Source organism: Oryzias melastigma, linkage group LG9 (assembly GCF_002922805.2).
Source record: "Oryzias melastigma strain HK-1 linkage group LG9, ASM292280v2, whole genome shotgun sequence".
In the NCBI taxonomy this organism is placed as follows: domain Eukaryota; kingdom Metazoa; phylum Chordata; class Actinopteri; order Beloniformes; family Adrianichthyidae; genus Oryzias; species Oryzias melastigma.
This window is the reverse complement of record NC_050520.1, coordinates 12,099,225-12,115,391: the sequence shown is the minus strand read 5'-3', so window position 1 is coordinate 12,115,391 and position 16,167 is coordinate 12,099,225. Positions and strand designations below refer to the sequence as shown.

Here is a 16,167-nt window from a genome sequence, read left to right as displayed (position 1 = left end):
TTGCAGATCATCGCTAACTCCGTTGAGAAATTGAGTGTTGGTGTTGGACTGGGGGCGGTGCTGTCAGAGCAGATTTTTCCTGAAAGGGGCGGTCTCACTCTATGATGTCAGATCGTGACGAGCCCCTCGTTTTCGTGGGTATGGGAGGGGCTGCTGTTGAGATGATAACTGAGAAATGCGTGAACAAATCAAAATACCGCTTTGAGGTTCTTTATACTGAAGAATGAACGGTATAACACACTTAAAAGATCAAAAAGTTGTTTTTTCATGGGATGGCCCCTTAAAAAAAAGAAAGATCACTAAATATATATATATATATATATATATATATTATATTGCTTAGTTTTTATGAAAATACCTCCAAGTTCTTATGCTACGTTATAAACATCCATCAATAGTTTAAAAGTAATCATTAAAGACCCATGCCAATAAAAAAATGTTTTTATGTGTTTTTAACATGATTTTGTTACATTTTTTCTAATGATGGAGGATATTAAGAAAATTCAGCTTAAAATTGCCTTTATGCCTATCTCTTTATTCATTTATTCATTGTCAATCAGGAGCAGACAAAAAAATGCTGATAGAAAAAGCTGGTTGGTACTCTGTGGACAGGTCACCGTTCCACCGCAGGTCCTAGAAAACAACAGATTTTTTTATTTTGTCTAAAAGCAGTATAATAATAATAAAAAGACCACTGGGAACATTTTTACAAACATATCAAAAGATGATCAGAGTGGGACTTTAAAAATATGATTTCAGTGGACAGCTAAAGAAGAAAAACTAACACCAGCCATGATCTTTACAAGTGTTTTGAATCAGCTGCACTTTTTTAAGGATAGTTATCCTTTTTTGTTTTTTTAATCTGACATTACAGTTGAACATTTTTAGGGTAATAAATGCATAGAATTGTTTCCTGCTTTAGATTTGAGAAACAATGCTCTTGTTTTTACAAATGTTGCAGAAATGATACAAAAAGAGGATCTTGAATCCTCGTGTAAATAAGGAGTAATGTATTTATGATCTTAAATAAAGTCCTGCTCTTTAGACAGAACCTGGTTAGTGGAACTGCTGCTGGTTTTAAGATTTGTTTCTACCTTTTAGGCTTTTGTGAACCAGGTCAAAAACCCAGAAAACTTTTAATAATTGTGATGGTTCTGGTCCTGGTCAGTGTTGTGTTAGTACTCTGATCAGTATATCAGCTTCAGATTGATGAAGCTACCTGGACGAAGAGAAGATAATAAAACCATGGGAGCTGGTGGGAAAAATCGGAGCTAATTTTTAAGACTTTATAACGAGAACATTTTAACAAAAGTATGAACTAGATATGTAGCATTACCTGCAATAATGCAATAATGACAGAATTACCAGGAGGGCCGGATGTTTTACAGAGTTAACTAAGACTACAGATGAGTCTTATCATAAGACTTTATCTTTCATCAGAAAAAAAAGTACTCCACTATAAATATCATGAGTATAAAGGAGAGTAATAGACACCAAATTATTTGTATCTGAAGCTATGTTCGTCTTCTTCTCTGAAAAAACTGTGGAGAAGGCTTCTACGGATTGGCTGCTGGGTGTAATAAAGATTCTGCTTCCTGTAGCGGTTCTTGACCCTGTGGCTCTAAGAACAAGACACGAGAACCCCAGAGGAAGCAGCACATTTTCTAGCAGTGCCAGCTCTAAAAAATGTAGTAATTAGAAGGAGAATAAAAATAAATATACAAAGGCATTTACATGTGTCCCTCTTTAAGCTAAAAAAACTATAAAAATGTTAGATATCTTTCAAAGACATATTTTGTGTGAGCTGTCTCAGCAGGGTCATTCCTTAATGTGGGTGTGACAGCATACATATGTTGTCATCACACACACACTATGAGTTAATTATGACCCGTGACACATCGGCTCATCATCACAACCAGAGCTGTTGCCATGCAGAAACAAATGGCTTCATTTTAAGGGGGCAGGTTCAAGAACTTATCAGCCAATCAGAAACTGAGTTGTCTTGAAAACCCGTCCTTCAATGGAAAGAGAGGTTTTACTTTTTCAGGGAAAATATCAGCCATGATATGTCCTGACAACAGACTGATCTCAGAAACTTAGATGGTTTCAGAGAAAACAAGATTATTTGGAGCATAGATACTTCTGACTGATTCTGAAGGATCAGGAGGTTTTCTCATATATTTCATCTTTGACTATGAAAAAATCTAATGTCTAAAATATGTTTTTTGTAGAGTAAAATATTGAAAGTTATTTAAGGTTTAGGTTGATTTATTCTGGAATAAATTTCCTGCATTCAGCTATCTTTTTGGACTATTTTTATTAAGATTTTTTTAGGCTTTGGTTAATATTTCAGCTATATGCTAGCTCTTTTGGCTAATTTAGGCTCTTTTCATTTTTTTTTGGCTATTTTGAAGTTTAGTTATTTATCCAGCCACATAATAGCTGTTTTGGCTAACCTATGCTTTTTTTTAATTTCGTTTTTTGGGGTAATTTTACACTTAGATAATGTTTTAGCTGGTTATCAACTTCACCGTTTTCAGCTTTTTAGCTTCAGCGTTTTTAGCTATCAATTTCAGCATCTTCATCAGCCAAATTCAGCTTACTGCATTACACTATTATAATCACAGGTAATGTTATATATCTAATTCATAAAAAGGTTACGGTTTTAAAGTATAAAAATGTAGTTTTATTGTGTTCAATAAATGTTTATCCTGTTCGACCCACGACCTAAGGTGTGTTTTTGGATTTTGGTCCCTTGAGCGATTGAGTTTGACACCCCTGCATTAAAAGATCCTCTCCAAAGTCCCTCTCTAACCCTTTTTTGATCAATTTTCAATTCCCTGTGGTCCTTTATCTATGATTATGCCATTTTCAGCCTAATTAAAAAAAAAAAAAACTATGTTATTTTCTAGGACATAGTTTCTACAGAGCGGCAGGAGTTCATCAGAATTTCACCTCGGGATCAGCTTTCCCTGATTTCCCATTATCCCTTTTTTTTAACTCTTTCCCACTAGCTTACACCCCTCACTCCCCCATCCTTTAATTAGTGGTCCAACAAAGATGGTGAGCAATATTGGAGGTTTAGTTAAGATACAGTTTAGATCCAGATTCCTGCTCAGATGAGGAAAACAAAGACGTTCATGGATCTATTCGTCTGAAAGTGGATGCATCGAATTGAAGCTGTGCAAGGGGTCTTTGTTTTTTTTGTCACAAATCCAATCTTTTTTAGGCAGTATTTTTCCTTCTGCTCCCGATTCTCTAAAATTTGAATACTCAGAAATGTAATTTTGATCTTTATTTTCTCATAAATCTCCCCCATCAGGGAAGAAAATGGCATAAGAACATGTTATAAATATCTCAAAATGCAATTCTCGTTAGAATACATGGTATTGCAGCATTTTTTTTTTCATTTTTTTTTTTTTTGCTTTTTTAAATTTTAATTCATTTCTAGGGCTGTATGGTGGTGCAGTGGTTAGCACTCTTGCCTCACAGCAAAAAGGCCCCGGTTCAAATCCAAGCTGGGGGATCTGAGACAGAAACATCAGCTGGGACCTTTCTGTGTGGAGTTTTCATGTTCTTTCTGTGCATGTGTGGGTTTTCACCGGGGACTCCAGCTCCCACCGTCCAAAAACATGCTTCATAGGTTAATTGGTGACTCTAAATTGCCCCTAGGTATGAATGTGAGAGTGAATGGGTGTGTGATTGAGGCCCTGCGACAGACTGGCGACCTGTCCAGGGTGTACCCCGCCTTCGCCCTTCAGTAGCCGGGATAGGCTCCGGCACCCCTGCGACCCCGAAAGGGAAGCAGCGGTCAAGAAGATGGATGGATGGATGGATGTATCTATGTAATGATTCGTTCTGTCATATCTATGACCTATAATTAACAAACAGTTAGGACTAGTTGCTAAAAACAAGGTGGAGTTTAGTTTTGAGTTTGTAGGTCTCCAATATTTAACTCTACCTGTTGTTAATAATAAATAAATAGTATTATATCATCTATACCTGCTTGCTAAGGATGCACTTCAATTTGTCTCTTTAGTTCTTTATTGTCATGAGTTTATAGTTTTTTTGTTTGTGTCATGTCTCAGATGGGATCTCTCAGATCCTTTGGAGGCCTGCTGCCCTCATGGGGCAGATTTTGGGGGTATTTTGAATCTAAGGTGTGTATTGTTTTTGTCTGACACTAACCTCCATGTTATACTCTTAAAATGAATAGAAATCATTACAGTGTTGAAGTTTGTTTCGCTGCACAAACTTCTGTAGGGTTGTGTGTGCGCGCGCGTGTGCAACGCCGAAAAGTGTCAATAAAGACAATAAAGTGCTTTCTTCCTCCCGTGGTGCATTGTGGGAACACAGTAATTCCAAGATGGCGGCGAGCAGGAGGCTGGCCAAGGTAAAGGTTTCGGTTCGGTTCCGTTTAGGTTCTTGTGACCGTCCACAGACCCCGTGTCGCCGCCGCACGCGCTAGGTTCGGTTCTTAGGAACCGAGCCGGTTCGGTGGCGTTGGTGGTGGTTTCGATCATGACTGAGGTCCCGATCCGCGGGATCTGACGCTCCAGGCCCGGGTCCAGAGTCTGCCTGTCCGGGACCGCTGCCGGTTCAGGCCAGGGTCGAAGTGGACCCGAGGCAGACAGCTGTCTGGGGGGTGACGGGGAGGGGTCGGGTTCGAGCGGTTCTTGGTCTGAGTCGAGTTCTGGTCGGCTAGCCGCCGGCAGCTAACTCGTCACATAGTTCGGTGGACACGCAGCCAGACGGGATCTTGACCTGGTTCGAAGTGTCCTGGTCGGTCCAGGTTGGCCCCAGTTGTTTTGAGTCGGTTCGGTTCTCCGTTTTGCGTCAGACACGCAGCGTCAGTTTCGGTTTGCGGCTCTGCGCAACGGCTGGCTCACTTCCGCGTATCCGTCCGTCCAACCCGGTCCAGGGGCCGGGAGGCTGATCCCGCGGGTTCTGGAGTCTCTCCTGTCGGTTCTACTGTGACCGAACCGAAGCTACAGACAGACCCGGCGGAACCGGACTGTGGGGGGTGTTGTGATGAAGGGTCAGGCGCGGAACAGCGCCGTCAGCGGGCCAGTGATCTGGATCTGTGGTTCTGACGGTTTTGGTGGTCCTGGACTGCTCCTCACGTGGTCTTCAGGAGGTCACCATGACTCCTGTAAAATAACAGGGTTCTGGTCTCAAGCTGGACCGGATCCGAGCCTCCCTCCTGTGTGGTGAGGTTCTCCCTGTTCCTGTGTTGACAGCAGAGCAGTCTGCAGCTCTTCCTGTCCTCCTCTCCTCCATCTGCTCCTGTTCTGGTAGTTCCTCCTGATCTCCTCTCTGCTGGTCCTCCTGATCTGGTGCTGATCTCCTCTGCTGTTGTTGCTGTTTAGTTTAATTCAGTTCAACTCCAAATTGCCATTTCACACCAGTTGTCTCAAGGCTTTCTAGTAATCAAGATAAACACCAAACTATCCAATAATGCACTTCCTGATTAATAATCATTTATAATGAATCAAAACCACATGGTCTCACTGCAAGTTTCCCTTCATTCATAGTGAAATTGTGTAGAAAATCTTGTTATTCCTGAAAGAATAATTCAAACCTTCAGCCCAGGGGTCCCCAAACTTTTTCTTGTGAGGGTCACATCATGGTTTTCTTGTCTCGTGTGGGGCCGGGTCAGTTTGTAGGCTAACAGTGAAAGTTCAGCTGTCACAGCCTAAACGTAAACATCACGGTTTTCCAGAAAGCTACCAAATTAAAAATAATTCCTTTCTGTCATCTTCATAGAGAAAAATAATACCAGCACATTTTAATAACTAGATATATAGCATTGAATTGAATAGAATGCCTTTATTGTCATTGTAGCTGTTACAACGAAATTTAGGTACAACTCACTTTCAATGTGGACAAATTTATACAACACACAGTAATAAATATGTAAAAATATAAAAAGATTTCAATAAAAAAAAGGATCAATTATGTGCAAGAAATGAGGCGGAGAATAAAGTGACCAGAGCAGGCGGATGTGCAAAAGTTGCATACGAAATATCAGGGTTATGGTTGGAAGTTAGCGTACCAGCGATAATGCTAGTGTGAAGGCTGCAAGGTGAATGGGGCACTAAAGATGCTAATGCTGATAACTGAAGATGCTGAAATTGATAACTGAAATGGCTGAAGCTAATAGCTGAAAACGTTGAAGCTGATAGCTAGCTAAAATATTAGCGAAATGCCAAATTAGCCCAAAAAAACTGGTAAAATGTCTAATTTAGTCAAAACAAATCCCAAAATAGCCTATAAATCCTTAGTAGCTGCAAAATAAAGTCGAGAAAGCTAACATAAAAAGAGCTGAATATTTTAATAGCTGAATGAGCTAAATAGCTGAAAGAACTGAAGAGGTATAGACGTCCAAAAAACGTGGAAGAATAATAAAGAAATAAAGAAAGTGAATCCTCTCCCGTCATAGTTCAGACTGCAGAAGGGTGGAATCAAGAGTCACGTTCTATGTGGGACTCGATCGGCGTTTCTGATAGTATGTGGGGGGCCGGGCCAAATGATCCGACCCGCGGGCCGTAGTTTAGGGCCCCTTGCTCCAGCCTGACTGAGTCAGGGTGGCTGTATGACCACTTGGGTCTGAGAGGTTATGGCCATCAGAAACAAACACTGGAACACATGCTTTACTAAAGAGACAGGTTACCAACGGCCACAATGATGTCAACGTTCATGAATGAAAGAAGACAGGGCAAAGACCTTCAATGAAGAAAGGAAGAGCAGCCAGTTCAGCCCTGCAGGAGTCTATGTTCGTAACAGCACACCTGAAGAATTACCTTAGTTTATTAAGAGACAATTTCAAGTCTGCCCTCCAAACAGAAACAGGAAGTTGGCTCCTTAAACAGAAACCTGTTGGTTGAAGGCTCTGTGTTTTGTACTGTAGTATTTGTTATTCTAGAAAGGACTGGTGATCCTACAGACTGAAAAAAATATAAAACTACCAGATAACATGCACATTTTAAATGTTTGTGTTACCAAAGAAAACTCTTTTAACAGGCAGTTGATGAAAAGACGAACCCTGCCGCAGCATTTAGGTGTTTCTAGAAACAGGATATTCTTCATTTTAGAAATATTGCAGATAAAGATCTTTCTAGAAACTCGTTTTAAGTGTTAAAAGTCAGATCTTCCTTAAAGTGTTCTGTTTAAGAACAACCTCTGTTAAGTAAAAGAAAATGAAAAGCCATTCAAGTTTCAGTCTTTAGGACATTCCTAAAATCTTAAACTCAGAGATTGAACAGGTGATGTCCCTTGACTCACTAGCCCACAGGTCTACAACCTGCAGCTCCAGATCCACATGTGTCTCTTTTATCTCTCCATTATGGCTCCTTGGACAAACATAAAATAATTCATGCAGACTGCTGATCCAGACATGTCGACTGTCAGAGTCAGCAGCTCCTGCTAAACCAAAACTATCTAAAGAAAACAAATAAACAAAGCCTGAAAACTAAGACTACCAAGATCCAAACTAAAATAACAAAACCCAGCAGAGTAAGACTGCTGAGGACAAAGAGGGAAAAAGAACAAAAAAGAAAAGAAAAATAATTACTTAATTAGCGCTTATTTAATTTAGATTTACCTTTTTAAACTGATGTCTGAGGTTCACATAGATGATAAACTATGTAGGTTTTTACATCCTGTTGACCTGAAGACGTCTTGTTTGATCAACTCTACCTTCAGAATGAACAGATTTTATATGCAAAGCAAAACTTTGCTGAACAACATTGGTTACTAGCTATCCAGAGCTGCACTGAGATGATCCTGTTTTGCACAGAGCATCTTTTATTTTGAAAATGAGTTATTTGAGCTTCTGTCAAATGTTTAAAAAAAAGAAAAATCAAATTTTGAGAGGTGCTAGATTCTTCTTATATTTTTGCTTTTGTTCATGCACAAAATAAAAATAATATTTATTATTTTTAGAAAAACGTCATTAATGAAAAATCAAAATTTCATAAAGGCTAAAATAAGATATTTCTAGGTTTTAATCAATAGAATATGAGCCCAAATAGCTCTTTTACTGTTAAAGGTTGCCGACCCCTGAACTAACCAGTTCTCAGCGAGGCTCTGATCCCTCACCTGTGTGAGCTTCAGCCTCAGAGCTCCTTATCTGGTAGATGTTTGGTTAATTGCACTGAGTGTTCCTGTCTGAAAGCAGAAGTTATCTTATCAACCCTGTGTGTTGTTTATGGTGTTGCCATGTGACCCTGGTTCCTCCTGATTGGCTGGTCTTCGGTCATGTGTGTTGATAAACCATGCAAGTCTCCTAGACATAAGTGTTACCATGCAGACCTGGTCTGGGGGGCGTGGTCACAAAGGCTAAAATGGATTTTCATTAGGTTTCATGAACCTGGTTGTCTCGTGTTTCTCAGGAACTGGAGGAGATCCGCAGGTCTGGGATGAAGAACTTCAGGAACATCCAGGTGGAGGAATCCAACCTGCTGTCATGGCAAGGTCTCATCGTTCCTGTGAGTAGCTCCTCCTCCTCTGTACTCCCAATACTCGGTAAAGCATCACCTCCTAAACCCTCTGTTTACTTCCAGGACAATCCACCCTATGACAAAGGTGCGTTTAGGATTGAGATCATTTTCCCCACCGAGTACCCCTTTAAGCCCCCTAAAATCACCTTCAAGACCAAGATCTACCACCCCAACATTGACGAGAAGGGCCAAGTGTGCCTCCCTGTGATCAGTGCAGAGAACTGGAAGCCAGCCACCAAAACTGACCAAGGTGAGTTGTTCTGATCCGAGAGCTCTTCCTATAACCAGAGACACCAGAGAGGATGAGAGTGAAAGCAGACTGACAAAAAGTTCATTCTGAAACATATTCTATATCATATATATATATATATATCAGTATAAGTCTATAGCAGCACAGTTCAGGACCACCCAGATTAAATAACAGTAATCTATATCTAAATGATCTCTGGAACTCTTGGAGACAAAGTCTCTGCTCCGTGAGCTCAAAGATGGTTCCACCAGAGAGCAGCCTGGAGCCTCTGTCTGAGCCAAGAATTCTCAAGTGGGATACAATTTACAAGGAACTTGGCTCTGCCCAGCATGGTGCCAAAAAAGAAGAAAAAACATTAGGGGGGATGGAGTTAAGTTTTGCTAACTCATAAAAGCTCCAATGTTTACGTTCTCTCAGCTGTTGTGACTTTTTAACCATTGATGTTATTAACTAAATTCTGATGGATTCTGAAGTGGAGAAAAACGGCTGATACGCAACAATTCACAATCAATGTAAATCAGTTGATTCTGACACTGAGAAAAGCGTCTAAAGATGAAGGAGGGGGAGGAGTCCAACCTTCACCTTGATCATGTAAATGGCGAGAAGTTGCAGTTTGTCAAAGAACGTGTGTTATGAAGGTGTCTGCTGCCACATCTCTAGTGTTAAAGGGATCAGTCTGTTCTGTGCATTGACTGTATCTGAGAACTGGACTGGGTGACATCATCCATAAAAAGTGACCTACTCTGATTTCACAAAATTAAGTTAACTCACTCGCCATATTTAGTGATACGGACGTCGCCATGTTGGAGTCAAGTGACATCAGTAAGCAGTAATTGGTCCGAGTCATTGTTTCTATGGCAACCATTTTCCGAAATCAGGAGGGAGCTTGTTGGAAAACCACGCCCCTAACAGTTGAGCGGGCTACACAAAATCTGTTTAAACACTTTGAACGGATGACGTAGTTGGCCGCAGGCTCCAACCACTTTTATTTAAGCATCCCAGCCAGCAAGACCAAGTAGGCCCCTTACGGTTTGAAAGTGGGCAGAAAATATGGGCCCTGATTGGGTTTGTCCACAATGGCTTAAGCTGGAACTCGGTGGGTTGGCTCACTACGCTAGCCAGCCGCCCAGTGGACAGCGCAGTGTGTAGCTTCGTTGTATCATGATAGTGAGCTCCACTGTAGCATGCTAGCTAGCTCCACTGTAAAATGCTAGCGAGCTCCACTGTAAAATGCTAGCGAGCTCCACTGTAACATGCTAGCGAGCTCCACTGTAAAATGCTAGCAAGCTCCACTGTAAAATGCTAGCAAGCTCCTCTATAAAATGCTAGTGAGCTCCACTGTAAAATGCTAGCGAGCTCCACTGTAACATGCTAGCGAGCTCCACTGTAAAATGCTAGCAAGCTCCACTGTAAAATGCTAGCGAGCTCCACTGTAACATGCTAGCGAGCTCCACTGTAAAATGCTAGCAAGCTCCTCTATAAAATGCTAGTGAGCTCCACTGTAACATGCTAGCGAGCTCCACTGTAACATGCTAGCGAGCTTCACTGTAGCATGCTAGCAAGCTCCTCTATAAAATGCTAGTGAGCTCCACTGTAAAATGCTAGCGAGCTCCACTGTAACATGCTAGCGAGCTCTACTATAGCATGCTAGCGAGCTCCACTGTAAAATGCTAGCGAGCTTCACTGTAAGTGCTAGCGAGCTCCACTGTAACATGCTAGCGAGCTCCACTGTAACATGCTAGCGAGCTCCTCTGTAACATGCTAGCAATGCTCCACTGTAACATGCTAGCAATGCTCCACTGTAACATGCTAGCGAGCTCCTCTGTAACATGCTAGCGAGCTCCTCTGTACAATGCTAGCGAGCTCCACTGTAACATGCTAGCGAGCACCACTGTAACATGCTAGCGAGCTCCACTGTAACATGCTAGCGAGCTCCACTGTAGCATGCTAGCGAGCTCCACTGTAGCATGCTAGCGAGTTCTCATGTACCATGCTAGCGAGTTCTCATGTAGCATGCTAGCGAGCTCCTCTGTAACATGCTAGCGAGTTCCGCTGTATCGAGCTAGCAAGCTCCGCTGTAGCGAGCTTGCAAGTTCTGTTGTAGCGAGCTACCCACTGAGTCCCACTTAAGACAATGTGGGCAAACATAAGACAAACCCAATCGGGGCCAGATTTTCTGCCCCCTTTCACCATTTGGGGTCCAGTTGGCCTTGCTGTCTGGGATCTAATTTGTCAGTCTATAATTTGCGTAAGTTGCACTTAAGAAAAAAGATACTGTGAAGCAAAAAGAGGATAATCAAGAACATGTTAATAAAAGGTAAAAGGTAAGCAAGAATGGTTATTCTGACAAATATAGTTTTTTTTAATAGAAGTCTTTGGGATTTTGACCTTTTGGAGCCAGCAGGTTCTTCACTCAGTCCAGTTCTTATATGCAGTTGGCAGTAGTTCTGTCACGTTCAGGAATGGAGGTGTGAAGCATCAACAGGAGTGTCTGCACATGGGTGTCACACAGGATCAGAATATCAGCTGGTTGAAGCTATTCTGATCACTGTGAAGCTAAACTCCTGAATCCCTGCATGTTGAGCTAAATACAACCTAACAAGGTTTACTAGAACTATGCATCCAACAAGGGCGCTGCTAGACCACCCACCATCCACTCACTCCACTTGTGTTTAAGCATTGAGTCCAGTGATCCTGGGAACATCAAAGTGCAGATATATCATCTAACTCAATGACTGCATTTGTGCTTTAGTCCTAAATTTGAAGACTTTTCAAAAGTCTTAAAAACAGCTGCTAAAATTCTTTAAACCAGGTCAAGGAAAAGACTTTTGTTGCTGTTTGAAGAGCAAAATCTGACGTGTTTTCTCTGCACATGCAGCCAGCATGTGACTGAGTGGCAGACAGAACCCTCCTTCAAATCCACACACAAGATAAGAGATGTCGGTAAACATCCTAAAAGCAAAGATGACAGAGAGCATCACGGTGGTGTCAGAACACGGTGACGAATGTTCTCCCAGAAGTCAAAATCAAAGCAGACAAACACAAAGATCTGTCTCTGGGTTCTGCCAGTCACTCTCTTTTATTTTGCTCTGTGCTTGACGGTGTGTTAGGAGACAACGCCCGCTTCATTTTCATTCTTAGAGTGATCCTGTACTGAACAAAAACAGAGAAAATCTCTGTGCAACAAAACTGGTTTTAACCCGATAAAAATCAGTTTACTGGATTTGAGAAGTGTATGAATTGTTTGATATAGTACAGTTTTACTCTACCTTTGCTATGGTGCAGGGGTTAAGTGGTCGACCTCTGATCGGAAGATCGCAGGTTTGGTTTCCGCTCTGCCCGCCCCCGTTCCGAAGTGTTGTTTGGACAATACACTGAACTCCACGTGGTTTTGGGTTGGTACCAGCGTTCTGCAGAGGAGCCGCCATCAGTGTGTGAATGTGTGTTTATAGGTGAATGGGACTGTGACTGTAAACCGCTTTGGGTCTTCCAAGAAGGTATAAAGTGTTATACAAGTCTATGCTATATACCACTTTTTGTTCACTCCACTGGTGCTTTTATTTTGCAGATCTAAGAAGAATATGCATGAAATGAAACCTTAAGTTTAAATTTACCAAACTGATAATTTAACGCCATCATGTAAACTGGGGGAAAAAATAAAACTATTTCCTTTATTTTGAAAAAATCTGATTTATTTACTTATTTTAACATGAATATAAATCTTGTGTCCACAGAAAGTCCCTGTCATCCTTGTGTTTTGGGGATTTAAAAAAAAAAATAGAAAAGTTACACTACCTGCGATAATACTATTGTCAATGCTTTTTTGCTGAAAGTAGTCACTGAAGATGCTGCAGGGATTTGCTAAAAATGCAAAAGCTATTTGCAAAATGTTAAATTTGCTAAAAGACTGGAAATTCCACGAAAGAGCTATGAAAAAGCTCTGAAGTTCACCTAAGTTTCTGAAAAATTAAAAATCCATAATGCATGCCAATTTTGCAAAAAAATGTAATGTGTTGCTTAAATATGAGCTAAACTCCAAATCAGTCCAAAAACCTTAGTAAATGCCGAATTATTCAAAAAAAAGCTAGCTCGTTGCTTAAATACTAGCTAAACTCCAAAATAGCCGAACATTCCTCAGTAAACTAAATTAGTCAAAAACTTTTGCATGTTGCTGAAATGGAAGCTAAACTCTAAATTGGCCTATAAAAACCTCAGTAGATATCAAATTAGCCAAAAACGTTAGCATGTTGCTAAAATAAAGCTCAACTCCATTTTTTTTTTTACTAGATATCAAGCATTGCCTGTGACGACACTAGTGTGAATGCTGTAGACTAAATGTGGCGGCTGAAGATGCTGAAACTGAACCGAAAGCTTGCCAAAATATCAGCTAAATGCTAAATAAGCCTAAAAATTTGGAAAAAAATGTCTAAGTTAGCCAAAACTGTTAGCATGATGCTAAATATTAGCTAAACTCTTCATTATTCTCAAATAACTGAATAAAATTTCTAATTTGGCCAATATTTTATCATTTTGTCTAAACTAGCCAAAAACTGTTAGCATTTTGCTAAAATATAAGCTAAACTCCAAGTTACCTTAAAAGTTGTCAAACATTTTAAAGATTTGAATTGTGTCTATCTGAAACTATGCAGAGGCTTACAAGTTTTTGAAAGATTTGAGCAATTTCTCGTTCATTTTCTATGGGGCATATTTTGATCAATATTTCAAAAACTTTTTCAAAAAATGTCTGAATACCAAAAATACAAGCAGTAATGTCCTGAGCGAGCTGAACGTTTTGATACTAAGATTGCTGAAATCTCTGAAAGTGTGACTGAGTTTTAGGAAGAACGTACAGACAGGAGCAGGAGGATCACTAGAGTGTGAATGCTTACTAAGCATTCTCACAATAAATGCAAAAAAGCATTATTCATTTATTTTACACACTTAGCTGTTCGGGTTTGCTGCTTCTCAGGCTCCAGGTATTCCAGTTCATCCAGAGGAAAGTCTAAACCCCTGTTCTGCCTTCCAGAACCAGAACCCTTCTGGTTCTGAACAGCAGAAAGGGGGTCATTGTTGCTGTTTAAATGTTCTTCAGGCTCACCTTACCTGAGCGACTCATCAATGAGCACCAGCAGCTGAGTGTGGACTGTTTGTGGTTCTGATTGGGGTTCTGTTTGTGTTGCAGTGATCCAGTCCCTCATCGCTCTGGTCAACGACCCGCAGCCCGAGCACCCTCTGAGGGCCGACCTGGCAGAAGAATACTCAAAGGACCGTAAGAAGTTCTTGAAGAATGCCGAGGAGTTTACAAAGAAACACGGCGAGAAGCGGCCACTGGACTGATCACATGATGCGCTCAGAGCCCACCCTCCCCCGCCCCGACCCCTCCCCTGTCCCCTCCCTGGCCGGGCCTCGCCTCCCATTGAGGACTGCCTGTGGGTCAGGCAGCCTCCCCCTCGTCCTCTTTGACCTCCAGGCCATTTCCAACTTTCTGCTCTCTAAAGGCCACAAACGGAAACAGGTGCAAGGGAACACGCCGCTCAGCTAGACGGAACCGGTTCTGCTCCTCCGTTCAGAACCTTCTCTTTTCAGGTCCGCTCTGTATTTTGATGAGTAGAAGCTTTCAGTTCCATCCCTGATCAGGCTCCTTTCATCTGAAGTCCAGGTGAGAGAAGCTGCTGCCAGGAGCTCCCAGGTGTTCTGAGAGACCCGCCTCGACCCAGCGGGTTTCCTCCGAACATCCACGGTTCCTCTCAGAACACAACCTTCACTTTGTCTGCTGCATGACTCGGGCCACCTCTGCTTTTCTTTTCCTCCTTCACTCGCTTACCTAAATTGTTTTGATTGGCACTTCATGTTAATCATTGGTGGGAAGAATGTGTTTGGGTCAGTCAGAACCTCCCATACATGTCCCCTGTCCCACTGCTGGGCCCAGCCACACTAGAACACAAGCTCTCCGCCAGCCCGAGTTTGGTGGGGCCTCACTTATCCAGCTAGACCAGGAGAAGCTGGAGAAGGAGGCTCGAACTCCTGGACGGGCCCAGAACCACGCGTCTATGGCGGCCAACAGCGCATTGGTTGCCCGGACCGGGTCAGGACACAGAGCGGGACTGCAGTGGCCTAAAAGCACCATGTAACAGCTGTTTAAACTGGTCCGATATCATTCATAATAAAGATGGCTAACCATTGGGCCCAATGTGTCCTGCTTCCGTTGTCAGGTTCTGTTCTGGTATTGGACCGAACTGTGGGAGATGAAGGGATGGTGACAAATGTACCGTTACTGAAAACGTACAGAACAGAAATGAACACTGGGCTTTTTCTGCTGAAGGTCAAATGTGAGGCTGATGAACCCGTTGGGCGTGTTCAAAATGAAGTGGATTGACCATCAAATCACTGATCTATGATCTACGAGATCCAGCAGAAATCATCAAGAAGAGTTTTTGCTTTTCTGATTGAATCAAGGTCAAGTAAGGAGCACAGGAGCTGTAGATACATGATCTGTAAGGCCAGGGGTCGCCTTGAATAGTGTTATAACCTGCAGACTTTAACAATGTAGACCAATGTAGACCTTCCAGTGAAGAAACGCTGAGAACAGATTCAATGCATATCCTTCTGCTGGGCTTCTTCACACAGGTTGATTTAAGACCCAGGGTATCATTTTACTGTCCAATTTCCAGTAATTGCTGAGCTGAGAAAGATCGGCTAAAGTCTCCTGCTTTAGACACGTTTAAAAAACAGTTTTCTGCTTGAAGAAATTCCAGAGCCGAGGCTCGACTGACCTCTGCTGTGCTCATGATTCAGTAAACAAGTCAGTAAAACGGATCAGTCTGGGTCCTTCAGAGATGAGGCACCAACTTCTTCTGTTCTAGATCCAATAAAAAACAGATCTACAAAGCTCTAAAAAAACACTGCAAGTGTTCTCTCATCTACCTTCCTACGCAATGTTTAGATGTCATAAACATAAACATAAAAGCTTTTGCCTGGGCAGCAATAACAGCTTGACCTCTTCACAGTTTAGGAGTTTATTGATCATCTGTCTTCTTCTAGATCACAGGTCCCCAAACTTTTTCTTGTGGGGGCCAGATAACTGCTTTCTTCCCTGACGTGGGGCTGGGGTCGGTTTATAGCTAACAGAAGAGGTGTAAAAATGGCAGGGTGTGTCTAAAGAGGAGCATTTCTGCTTTTCCAGAAAGTCACAAATTTCAAAATATTAATAACCCTTTCTGAGAAGTTCACAGAAAAAACCCAGAAAGTGAAAAACAACCATTTTAAATGAAATAGTTAATGAAAAAGTCTAATGCTTTTGTTTTCTGCTGCAACAAGTCCAGAGATCTGCAACCTGCGGCTCCAGATCCACATGTGGTTCTTTTATCTCTCCATGATGGCTCCTTGGTCAAACATAAAATAAGTCATGGAGACTGC

At 41.7% G+C, this 16,167-nt stretch overlaps 1 protein-coding gene across 1 annotated transcript; it reads left to right on the top strand.

Annotated features, from left to right (window-relative positions):
* The first annotated feature begins 4,297 nt into the window (after positions 1–4,297).
* Positions 4,298–14,945, top strand: ube2l3b (ubiquitin-conjugating enzyme E2L 3b). The gene is made up of 4 exons (XM_024260146.2): positions 4,298–4,393; positions 8,394–8,489; positions 8,565–8,751; positions 13,934–14,945. Exons 1-4 carry the CDS (start codon positions 4,367–4,369, stop codon positions 14,086–14,088), a joined length of 465 nt encoding a protein of 154 aa, XP_024115914.1. The 5' UTR covers positions 4,298–4,366; the 3' UTR covers positions 14,089–14,945.
* Positions 14,946–16,167: the final 1,222 nt, after the last annotated feature.

Coding starts and splice junctions, on each gene's coding strand:
- ube2l3b (XM_024260146.2), top strand. CDS start 4,367: ATGGCGGCGAGCAGGAGGCTGGCCAAG. Junction 8,490..8,564: donor GGCAAGGTCTCATCGTTCCT/GTGAGTAGCTCC, acceptor GTTTACTTCCAG/GACAATCCACCCTATGACAA. Junction 8,752..13,933: donor AGCCACCAAAACTGACCAAG/GTGAGTTGTTCT, acceptor TTTGTGTTGCAG/TGATCCAGTCCCTCATCGCT.